The sequence below is a fragment of the Vulpes lagopus genome, chromosome 8 (assembly GCF_018345385.1).
Source record: "Vulpes lagopus strain Blue_001 chromosome 8, ASM1834538v1, whole genome shotgun sequence".
Taxonomy (NCBI): Eukaryota; Metazoa; Chordata; class Mammalia; order Carnivora; family Canidae; genus Vulpes; species Vulpes lagopus.
In genome coordinates, this window is record NC_054831.1 from 66,791,464 (window position 1) to 66,804,521 (window position 13,058).

A 13,058-nucleotide genomic window follows, 5' to 3' on the forward strand; every position below is an offset into this window, starting at 1 on the left:
AATTCATAAGCAATAAAATACCATTAAAGTTTGCTGAGTAAGTGGTATGGTTCTTATTATTCCTTACAGTCTACTTATTCCTTTTACTAATATACAAATTGAAATGTTTAAATGTACAGTTGCTCCTTGAGCAACACAGGTTTGAGCTGCCTCAAACCTTGCATACAGATTTTTTTAAATAAATACAGTATTAACACTGTAAGTGTATTTTTTCTTCCTTATGGTTTTCTTCTTTTTTTTGTCTAAATTCAATTAGCCAACATATATGCTTACTTTCCAATGCAGTGTTCGATAATTTATCAGTTGCATATAACACCCAGTGCTCATCATATCATGTGCCCTCCTTAATGCTCATCACCCAATATTCTTAATAGTATTTTCTTTTACTAACTTACTGTATTGTAAGAATACAGAATAAACGTAGGAAACGTAGGAAATATGTGTTAACCAATTGTTTATGTTATTGGTAAGGCTTCTGATCAATAGTAGATTATTAGAAGTCAAGTTTTAAAGAGCCACAGTTGTACTTGGATTTTTGACTCCATTGGGGGTTGGCACCTCTAACCCCATTTTGTTTAAAAAGTTTATTGTATCTCCAAAAATAAGCACTGAAGATACAGTTTTGTTCAAAATACCAAGGAGATGATAATTTCATGTCCAGAAAAGTTGAAACAAACCCTGATGTTTATCACAGCAACTTCTCCAGCCTTCGTGTCAAATCAAGATCTTCTGGCTGTTATCAGAAGTTGCTGAAATGTTTTACTTTGAAAATAAACTTCCTACTCCCTGAAGCCAATTTCCCACATACATTTAACCATTTGGAAATCCACAGTGGTGTTTATTTTGTATTCCTCTTAAACTTTTTTGGATAATAATTTTTGATCTTACCATTCCTTGGCCACCAATGGCCTGACACTATCTCAGACAAAATCGGAAATCTAATGAATTCAGATCTCTCTGACTCACCACTTTCAAACAGATTGAATCACACATAGGAATTTAGAGGAAGCTCTTTAAGGCAAATTATATATAGGAGAGTTCTTGATAGAAATAATGAACTTTTTTCATCATCCGTGAAGTAAGTTTGACACGTTGCAATTTTCCAATAGAGAGGAGAAAACAGATCAAATATATTAGACAATGTTCTGGTAAATGATTAGCACTGAACTGAAGAAATCAACTTCACAGAAGTTTTGTAAGTCTCATATGTATCTAAAACTTACCTCCATGGTGATCAGTAATAAGTTCTCAAGACAGAAAGTGTTTCTCTCTCTGTACTGTTCCACAGACACGAACGTCTTCACACCAAGAAGAGTAACTTCAGTAGATCACTAATGTCCAGTCTGAAGGATGTAGATGATTTAGCAACCCTAGAAGTTTTGGATGAGGTAAGAGACTCAGTTTAATTAAACTTAAACATTCTAGATTTTGTTTTATTTACAGAGGTGGTATGTGCAGGAGGTTGTTTGAATAATAGCATCTGTAAGCTTTCCTTGTCTCTTAGCTTCCCGATTATCTCTCCTATCTTACTTTGACTACATGTAACTCAAATTCCCAGATCTCTACAGCCTGATGTCCATTTTTTCCTTTTTTTTTTTTTTTTTGCTTTTTTCTTTTGATAGTCAAATTACAAGGATGTGGGATCCCATTAGCAGGTGTTGCCTATAAATTACAGACTCTCCTTCCCCTGAATTCGTTTTGGGAGTCTCAGAGGGATGATTTACTGAGGTCAGAAAATGGTCTGCCTCCTACAACCTCCACACAGCATCCTCCCTGTATTTCTTCTGCTCCATGCTCAGTGGCTGTATCCAGAGGCCTCTAGAAACCCCGAGAGCCTCTCTTATCTGGTCATTATTCCCCTCATGAGATCCCAGAGTTCCTGTTCTCACAGGGCTAGCCCTTTAGGGCATTGAATTCTGCTTGAAACTCCTTATCCTAGTGACTTCAGAACTATTTCAAGTATCTCTTGTGAAGGTAGATACAAATCCAAGCCGGTAAATTATAGTTATGGCTTCCCTTCCCCCTCATCTCCCTTTATTCTGGTAATCAGATCATTAGAGAGATAAATAGCTCCTTTTCAGTCAAAGATTAGGATCTCTATCCTGCATGATCAACTGGTTTGTTCAAATACATCTAATGCATGCCTGAGATATGCTTAGAAATTCAACAAATCAGGAGACATTTTCTGAGTAGAAGTAGTCATTTGGTAAATTAAGGGTTGCTTAAACAACTCAAGTACTTCCTCAAAATAATCTTCCTTGAGAATATCAAACATTTTGTAATCAAGTAGTATTTGCCAGTCGGAGATTACCAACACCTTTATGAATCTTTTCATACCGAATTCTCCAGTGATGGGAATTTCTAGGCTCGTGGATTATTAAGAAGGCTTTGTTCATCATATTGCTGACCTATATATTAAACATTGGGCTTGCTTGTTTCTGTTGTCTGTGCTTTTGTTTTTGTCTTATTTTTGAGCTATGGTCTTCTATTCTCCTCTTGTGTCATACTGTAAGTGATGATTTCTGACACAATTAAAATTGATTTCATGTACTCATGATTTATCAACTGTGAAAGTTACTTTTCTGAACTTTTTACTGTGCCTCATAAAGCCAAATGTCTCAGCAAAGGGCTAGGACATTCTATACAGCCATTAAATAACCTTGATTTGCAATAAAGTCATGTTCACTCTATCTTCCCCTTCCTTTTCTATTAATTTTTCCTTTTCATTTCATCTCCTGCATTCACTTATTTTCTGGAAGGCTCCCTACGTATAATATTTATGTAATATCTCATATAGCCTTTGGAAAACACACAGAACAATGCCATCCCTCTGTGGCTCTCAAGAGCAAAGAAAAGGCCTGTCAGGTGGAAGAATAACACTGACCAGAACACTGCAGAATGCTGATCTAGTGTTATACTACTTACTATCAGCATGGCTATTCCTTTCTGATCTTTGACCCGAATTCCAGATGTTTTATTTATTATTATTTACATTTTAAGTTATAACTGACCATAATGATTTTTTTAATTTATTTTTTTTTATTGTAGAATACAGTCTCAGAGCAACTTGAGAAATGTTATTCCAGAGATCAGATTTATATCTATGTGGGAGATATACTCATTGCTCTTAACCCTTTCCAGAGTCTGGGTCTTTATTCCACAGAGGTATGTGGTGTGGCTTGCATTCTTTTACTTTGTGCTAATAGTTATACTATTAAGATACTCAAGTTAATTTAGATGATGCCAAAGATACTTTTATTCAGTGCCTTGAGGAAACAGTGAAATCGGTAGTTAGAACATAGAGATAGAAATAGAAGGTGAATCAAGCTGGATGTGATTCGTGGTTTTTTTCCAAAAGTGTATGGCAGAATGGTAATTACTTCCAGTCATTAGTAACTGGTCTATACTATGTATCATATTAATAAAGAGATACCTGCAAAAGTACATGGGTATTGTTTACCTCTGAACCCTGTATGGGAGAGTCAAAATATAATTATATTGTCTCACATGTAATATATACATAGTGGCCGTGAAACTTGTCATTATGAATTTAAGAATTCCTTTTGACATATTGGTTGGTTTTTAGTATCAAACGATGTGTGTTTTATGAATACAAATATATAATTATCCATTATTCAAACCCTAATGGTTTAAATGTAGAACAGTATTCTGGAATTGAACTAAGTTGTCTTTCATTTTTAATTGGACCTATTCTCTTTTAACTATTTGTATATTCTAGAAAATCATTTAATACTGTGAATAATAGGCTTTTTATATGTAAGAAATAAATAATTCTGTCATACTCTACCACCTTAAATTTTACAAGAACAATGGCAAATTTATGAACCTTGAGCTAAGTTCCAGAAATCTGGGCTTTCTTCTAATTCTTCTATCAGTTAACTTGGTGATTTGGACAAATCAAAGACTGTATGTCAAATGACATGAAAGGAGAAAAGTGGCAATCATATGTCAGACATTATCATATCATATCCAGACATCATCATATCCAGGGAATAGTCAACAAAATGATACCTGATTCTTATTTATAGTCTATTTTTATTTAAAGAAATAATATTTTGAAACATCAAGTTCTGCTTTGGAAGTGATATGAACTTCCCAGAGTCTTCTTTTAAATACTGCTACCAGGGATCCCTGGGTGGCGCAGCGGTTTGGCGCCTGCCTTTGGCCCAGGGCGCGATCCTGGAGACCCCGGATCGAATCCCACGTCGGGCTCCCGGGGCATGGAGCCTGCTTCTCCCTCTGCCTTTGTCTCTGCCTCTCTCTCTCTCTCTGTGACTATCATAAATAAATAAATAAATAATTTAAAAAAATTATTAAATACTGCTACCAGAGTGATACTATATTCTATTATGTCACATCATATTTCTGGGTTCTTTTATGTCAGGCTTTTATTTTATATAATGTGTATGATTTGTGCATATATGTGTGTGCAGTATGTGTGTGTAACGTGTATAATGTTTTGGTGATATGAAAGTGTATTTTGATTTATGTTTTGCTTTAAAAATTGGGTGTTCTGCCTGTAAATAATCTAGGATTTAAACAAAAACAAAAAGGAAAGTCTCACAAAATGTGTTCATTTTGACCTTTAGCATTCCAGATTATATATTGGAGCAAAGAGAACCGCCAATCCTCCTCACATTTTTGCAATGGCTGATTTAGGATACCAGTCAATGGTAGCATATAATTCAGATCAGGTAAGGAGAGTCTCACTTCCTTAGAAATTTCTGGTTTTAGCTTCTTGTGTGTGAGCCAGATGTTGTGAAGAGGAAGTCTTCTCATGGTTTCCTTTTCTCACTGTGCAGTGCATTGTTATTTCTGGAGAAAGTGGTGCAGGAAAAACAGAAAGTGCTCATCTTTTGGTTCAGCAGCTGACAGTGCTTGGAAAGGTACCATGTTTTCTCTCTATCCTAACAAATACTTGTTATATTTCAGAACCTAATAGGGCTGATTCGGTTAATGTTCACTAATTCCCACATTTAATAATGTAGGGAAATGATAAAACACACATGCTATTCTCTGTGAATTTAAAATACAACAAACAGTAGAAAAAGTATATACTCTGTTTTGAGGATATTCTAACTTTTGTCACTCTTACTAGGAAAGACTTTATAAATGTGATTTTCTCCCTTTAGCCCCAGCACATTTACTGAATACTTTCTTTACTTTTCTCTTTTGGTTGCTTTCAGGTTAAAGGGAGGTTAATATACAAAAATCAATTGTATTTATATATTTTATATACATTATAAGTGTATATACATCACATATAGTACAAAAGTTAATTTGCATTATATATATATAAACCAGCAATGATCAATTAGAAATTTAAATTTAAAAGTCTTATTTATAATAGCATCAAAAAATTAGCTATTTAAGTCTTATAAAACTTGTATGAAATTTGTCTGCTGAAAAGTAGAGAAAATTGATAGAAGATATCATAGAATACTTAAATAAATGGAGAGATATACCATGTTCATGGATTAAAAGATTCAATATTATTATGCCAGTTCTTCACAAATTGATCTGTAGATTCAGTGATATTACAGTAAAAATCTCAGCAGGATTTTTTTTGTAGAAATTGACAAGCTGAATCAAAAATTTATATGGAAAGGCAAGAGAACTGTAATAATCAAACAATTATGTTTGAATCCTCCAAACAAAGTTGGAGGATTAAAACTACCTGATTTTTTAGACTTACTAGAGAGCTACAGCATTTATATTCCACATTAAAAATATAATCCACAAAGGAAAAAATTAGATTCACCAAAATTAAGAATTTCTGTTTCCTAAATGACATTGCTGAGAAGATGAAACCACATGCTACATGCTCAAAGAAACTATTTACAAGTCACATATCTAATAAAAGACTTGGATCCTTAATGCATATATTGTAAAAAGAAACTCTTAAAACTCAGTAAGAGACCAAGTAATAAAAAATGATCAAAAGAGTATATTAACTATACTTAAATAAAAATTTATTTTAAAAATGAACAGATTTGAAAAGTACTTCACCAAAGATAATCTGTAGATGGCAAATAAATAAAAAAAATGGTCAACATCAGTTGTCATTAGGGTAATACAAATTAAAACACAATGAGACATCATTATACATCTATTAAAATGGTTAATTTTTTTAAATTAACAATACTAATTGCCAAGAAGGATTTAGGATAACTGGAACTCTCATATATTGCTGGTGATATGCAAAATACTGTGATCACTTTGGAAAAGTTTGGAAGTTTTTTTTAATATATTTTATTTTATTTTTTTATTTTATTTATGATAGTCATACAGAGAGAAAGAGAGAGAGGCAGAGACACAGGCAGAGGGAGAAGCAGGCTCCATGCACCGGGAGCCCGATGTGGGATTCGATCCCAGGTCTCCAGGATCGCGCCCTGGGCCAAAGGCAGGCGCCAAACCGCTGCGCCACCCAGGGATCCCTGGAAGTTTTTTATAAAGTTAAACTACACTTACCACACAGCCCAGCAGTCCTACTGCTAGGCATTTATCCAAATAAAATGAAAACTCATGTTTACGCAAAAAAAAAAAAAAAAAAAAAAAAAAAAACCCACAAATAAATATGTATAGTGGCTTTATTTGTAATTTCCAGGAAGTGGAAACAACGAAACTGGAGATTGGATAAACAAACTGATACATCTATACAGTGTAATACTGCTAAGTAACAAAAAGGAACAAACACTGATACAAAAATAAAATCTATAATCTTATTTGCATTGTACATTTCTGTCAAAGAAGTTAGATTCATAAGATTGCATACTATCTGATTCAATTTATATGTCATTTCTCCAATTTAAAATTATAGAGACAGAAACAGACCAGTGATTATCAGAGGCTAGGGAGGAAGGGAGGGGCTGATTACAAAGGTAATGATATAGTTTTGGGAAGGGGTGGAACTGCCCTATGTTTGGGTTGTAGAGGGGGGTTATATGATTTTATATGTTTTTAAAAACTTTTAGGGGGCCTAGGTGGCTCATTCAGTTAAGCATCTGACTTGGGCTTAGGTCATGATCCCAGGGTCCTGGGATCAAGCCCCAAGTTGTTGGGCTCCCTGTTCAGCGGGGAGTCTGATTCTCCTTCTCCCTCTCCTTGTGCTCTTGCTTTCTCTCTCTCTCTCTCTCAAACAAATAAATAAAATCCTTAAAAAAGTATCTATTATAAAAACCTTTTGATCTGTATTCTATAAAGGATGAATCTCACTGTATGTTAAATATACCATAATTTTTGAAAAAAGGAAGTTGATGCTAGAGATTTGGCTTGATTCTCCAGGTAGGGTCCTTGAAATAAGTCAAGAATTAATTATATGTTCTTATTAGGATGACTTAAAAAAGAGAAAACAGAAAACCATTCTGTACAACTTATCCCTGTGAATATTTTTATTATGATCCACATAGTTGTGTAGTATTACATTAAACTTTTTGCCATCATTGTGATCATAGGAATCTTGTGTTATAAAGTACTGCAAGTGCAAGGATAGATCTAATCTCTCTATAAAATGATAAGGCCTCTTCTTCCTATCAGAACAACTGCTTAATTGAGTCTAATTCATTTTTGGAATAATGAGTTGAAATATTTCTGTGTTTATATTAAAAACCAATTAACTAGTTTGAATATTTTCAATCATATGTATGGGTATGGAATAGAAACATAACTTTGCTCAGTGGGCTAATTTGCCCTCCTTAACTAACTAGACCTGTGACATTCCCCCTCCCCCTGCCTCGGGACTAGAAGAAGAGCCAGAAGAGACCAGGAAACTAGTGCTCAGGACTGTCTGTCGTCTCAGTCCTTCCTCATCTCACTGCCCATCAATTTCCCCTCTCCTTACTTCTAAGATAAGCATCACAGTGAAAAAAAGATGTAATTTTGGAGGGAGTATGGTGGTGAGGCACAGCATACTGTCCTACCATAATTAATGGTTAAATTTTTTGAAATTAATTTTCTCAGGGGCCATCCATGAGGGCCTTTGCTATTCTTTCTTGGTTTATGGTTTGATAGAGGGTCTCATCAATGATGGATTAACTTGTGTGAATTTTGTTTTGTAGATGCCAGCAAACTTGCTTATCTAATCATTTTACCTTATCCTAGATGTAAAAATGGGACTCAATATTAATCTAAAAATCTAAATAGTAATCTGAAAATGGGACTTAATATTAATTGGGGATATAGAGCTCCCAGAATCCTAATCTTATTAGATCTTAGATCTTATCATGTTTTTACTTATCTTTTTGATAAAGATTTACCAGATACAAAAAATGGGATGTTTGGTGGATTGAATGCTTTCTCACCTTTCTATGAATGCAAGGCCACCCCTAAACATTTTAGAAGAGTCAAGTATGCCCCAATGCTCATTACTCTCTTCTTTTAATGCTCATTGCCTCTTTTAGAAGATACTAAAAGGTTTGATATGCATTCAAACCCTCACTGTGAATGCCTCCTCCAGCTCATCTATGTACTAATGTGGGCTATGTTCCAGAAATACCAGCTGTTCCTCTCTCTTATATAATTTGCTTACCTTTCACATAGCTGATCTCAACAAGGTTTTACATGACTCATAATCTACTCAATCTACTTTCTACTAAGATGTGAATGACTGATATCCCCTTAACCATCTTAGAGTGGGGAATGCTTCTAAAAGAGGTTGATTTTTTAACCAAATAAATTTCTACTTGGTGGAATTTCCAATAAAGTAGTAAGTAAGTAAATAATAATAATGACAATGCTTGTTCAAGGGAAGGAATATATGAGATGGGGTAGGAGAAAATGGGGACAGCCAAGCCAAGCAGGCCCTCTGACCTTGACTGGGGTTCACTCCTTCCATCCACACTTGAGCTGTTCTTAGTTTTCACAGTAACTCCATTTCCCCTGCTTCTGAATTCATAAATTATTCCCTTATTTTGATGTTAGCAGCTTCCATGGAACCAACAGAAATGTTTATGACTTTGGAGAACATTTAGATGGGGGCCCAGGGTGGGAGAGGAGGAAAATAATGAGAGGTTTACCCCACTATGTATAGACTGCTTATAAATTGTGTTTATAAATCAGGCACTGAACAGAACTATATTTCAATAGAAGTATAGAAAATCTCTGCCCTTTGAAGAAAGCAAATAGGAACACACATATGGAAAGGGAAAAATAGGCCAGGTATTGTAACGTCTGGTGGTATGCCAAGAATGTACTCTCAATACCTTTATGTCTATGTAGAGTGCTTATCAAAGAAGAGACATTTTATTATATACAAAATTAATTTTTTACATTTGAAAAAATCTTGACGTTTTCTCTAGGCTAATAACAGAACCCTGCAAGAGAAGATTTTACAAGTGAACAATTTGGTGGAAGCCTTTGGCAATGCCTCCACTGTTATAAATGACAATTCCAGCCGATTTGGAAAATACTTAGAAATGAAATTTACCTCTTCTGGAGCTGTAGTGGGAGCACAGATTTCTGAATATCTTCTGGAGAAATCACGAGTTATCCACCAAGCCCTGTAAGTACATTTTAAATATTTTTTTTCTGGGAAACTAGCAAAGATAATGCTCTTTGTTTTTAAAATAGTAAAATGTCTTACATATTTAAAAAACTCAGCGAAATGGTATTGATCATCCACTATGTGCAAGGTACTTACTACTAGAGTCAAAGAGGTCCCTCAGCACTGTCTTATCCTCACAGGTTACATCTAGTAGACGAGTTAATAAATCACCTGAAATATATGATATCAGATATAAAACCTATGCCTATTATAGATACTAACAGGATAAATTGGAGTGATTTCTGAAATAGGAGGGAATTTATTTCTCTACACAAAACTAATGTGAAACTTAATTAGAAACAGGAGTATATATATATATATATATATATATATATACACACATATATATGTATATATATCTTTATATTAACTCTATCCTTCCTACAGTTTTACACAGGGGCCAGATCACCAAATAAAAGATTCAGGTATGGGCTTAATTGTATTGCCTTTTTAATTTCTAGCTGATCAAAACCACCAATATGATATTTTGATGTTACCTTGAATGAGTTCCTTTTGGCAGCTTGTATCTGAATGACAAAAGTCTCTCCTGTCCTAATGATTCCAAAATATCTTTGTTATTCTTATATGGAAAGTATAATCAAAACATTAGATTTGTACCCGGGTGTATGTATTATTTTTAAAAACTGTAGCAAGTTCTGGGGGGCACCTGGGAGCTCAGTCAGTTAAGCATCTGCCTTCAGCTCAGGTCATGATCTCAGAGTCCTGGGATTGAGCCCTATATCAGGCTCCCTGCTCAGTGGGGAGTCTGCTTCTCCCTCTGTCCTTTGCCCCTCCCCCAAAGCTTGTGCTCTCTCTTTGCTGTCTCTTTCTCAGATAAATAAAATCTTTTTTAAAAAATGTAGAAGTTAGGGGCACCTGGGTGGCTCAGTCGGTTGAGCATGCAGTTCTTGATTTGGGCTCAGGTCATGATCCCAGGATTGGAGAAGCAAGCCCGGTGTTAGGCTCAATGCGTAGCATAGTGTCTGCTTGCCCTTTACCTTCCCCATGCACATGTGCTCTCTCTCTCTCTCTCTCTCTCTCTCTCTCTCAAATAATAAATAAATCTTTTTTAAAAAAGTATGGCAAGTTAGAGTCTTTCACTTGTCTTATGTAGATTTTACACCAAGCGTATCTCCATTACTATAGTAATATGTCATTTGTTAAATTCATGAGAATACAAATTTGTTATGTATTAGTACATTATTATTTAACATAAATACCTTCAAATTTACTACTCTTCAATTTATGAATAAATTGTGAATATAAATTGCCTGGAGTCCACCTCCTGAATTCAGCTTTCAATGTGGAAAATTATCCTTTGGTCCTCAGTTCAAAATACATAAGGAATGATTACAAGATGAATACTTTGAATTGCAGCTTCACCACATACTAGTTCACTTTGGGTAAGATATTTAGACCCTAAAAACCCTTCTCAGATCTTGGTTCTGCAGTTTACTGTGTATGCGATTTGAAATACTTAACCTCTCTGTACCTCAGTTTTTCATCTTTAAAATGAAAATAGCAGTAGTACCTACCTATCAATTAAGATAATGCCTATCAAGGATTTAGCATGATAAACACCATAGTAAGAACTTCATAAGTTTAAGGCATTATTAGCAGTAATATGTGTGGATAGTTGTGTGAAGCTTAGAAATAACACCTAGTGCAGTACATGGGACATTGAAGATGTTCAGTAGATGGCAGCCACTATTATTGATGTGCTGGGTCCCCAGAACTCAGTGGACATGCATGTGCCTCTGCCACCCATGCCTAGAGGAACCTTGGAGTCTTACACACAGATATGGAGACTTCACTGGTTCTCAAAACAATCTGTCCTGTTCTCTCCTTCAAGCCTTTGGGGAAGAACTACCTAAGGGACTGAATTACTGAGATTTAGGTGGGACCACCATGATACACAATATCAAGGGGCACCAACTCACAGGGGGTTGTATGGAGCTGTGTGCCAAAGCACCATTCCCAAATTCCTTGTGTACAGTGACCTTTGGAGCTACACAATGAGGCCCTGGGTTTGTAACCAGAGAAATAATCTTGTTCATACCTATTAATATATTTTGTAGGATATATTCTAGGAGATTGCATAATTCGGATTATATTTTAGACATACCACGAATTAATTAAACTTTTCTCCAACCTCCCTAAAGAACTGTTCTAGTTTTACAGAGTTGTTTATTAAGTCCCCCAATAAAGCACTTTAAGTTCCAAATTTACAATTAGGTTGAAATCCAACTCAGTTTGTAATTTGAGTACAGCTGCCTTATAATTTTTCTATTTTTTTACCCCTATTTTTTTAACTTAATTTCAATTGCATTTTTAAATTCTAGAGAAACGTTGTGTGATCTTTGAAAATGAAGTATCAAACAGATAATTGAGGAGTTCTTTGCATCACAGAGCATAAGGCATAGAGTGGAGAATGGATCTGAGGTGGCAGAAAAGAACCAGAGCATTTCTGTCTTTTAAATGAACCTACCCCCCCCCCTCTTTTTTTTAAGGGAATAAGTTCTTTTCTCTTTTGGCCTCTGCTATATCATCCCATCCTATTCGCTGATCACATTTATTTTTATGTATATTTTATTTATATATGTACATATATATGTTTATATATTAAAGTGCTTATAAATACATATGTATGTTATATATGTTTATATATATTTTTGTTTCTAATGGTGGCAGTATCATGTCAGTTGTGGCTAGAATTCTCATCTAAATGTAGATGATTTTATTTATTTTTATTTTTATGTTTTTTAGATTTTATTTATTTGATACACAGAGAGAGAGAGAGAGAGAGAGAGCACAAGCAGGGGGAGCAGCAGGCAGAGGCAGAGGGAGAAGCAGGCTCCCTGCAGGGAGCCCAATGCTGCACTTGATCCCAGGACCTTGGGATCATGACCTGAGCCCAAGGCAGACACTTAACTGACTGAGGCACCCAGGCATCCTTAAATACAGATGATATTAAAGAAGAAATTCATAGAAGAGGTATTTAATTTTAAGAAGAAAGTGAGCATATTGAAGTCAATGCTCAATAATAATCACAAATATAAATTATAGCTGTTTCACTGCACATTTCTCCCATTTCTAGAGTTTCCTGCAGCAAGTATTGATGGTGTTTCTCTCAGATACCCAGCACTTTATTAGATGCTGTAGGAGGCATCTACAAAAGTGGCAGTTGTGGAGTAGTCTCTCTGTGGAGCAAGGAAAATATTATTTCTGGAGCACTTACTGTGTGTTGGGCACTGTGCTAATAAACTCTCTATATGCATTATCTATTTTAATTTTTATAGTGATAGGACAGGATATTATTGTCTATTTTGTACATGAGGAGACTAGAACTGAGAATTGTAATTTAATTTTTATAGTGATAGGACAGGATATTATTGTCTATTTTGTACATGAGGAGACTAGAACTGAGGATTGTAATGAGTCGCCTAATGCCAAAAAGCTAATAAATGACTGAGTTGGGTTTTGAACCCATGTCTCT

The 13,058-nt window shown here is 35.0% G+C and overlaps 1 protein-coding gene across 1 annotated transcript in view; it reads left to right on the top strand.

Annotated features, from left to right (window-relative positions):
- The window catches only part of MYO3A (myosin IIIA), a 226,976-nt gene that overhangs the window by 95,415 nt on the left and 118,503 nt on the right, over window positions 1-13,058 (top strand). The window contains exons 9-13 of the mRNA XM_041767407.1: window positions 1,289-1,388; window positions 3,049-3,165; window positions 4,611-4,715; window positions 4,824-4,907; window positions 9,318-9,520. Coding sequence (XP_041623341.1) covers window positions 1,289-1,388; window positions 3,049-3,165; window positions 4,611-4,715; window positions 4,824-4,907; window positions 9,318-9,520 — 609 coding nt within the window. The remainder of the gene's footprint in view (window positions 1-1,288; window positions 1,389-3,048; window positions 3,166-4,610; window positions 4,716-4,823; window positions 4,908-9,317; window positions 9,521-13,058) is intronic.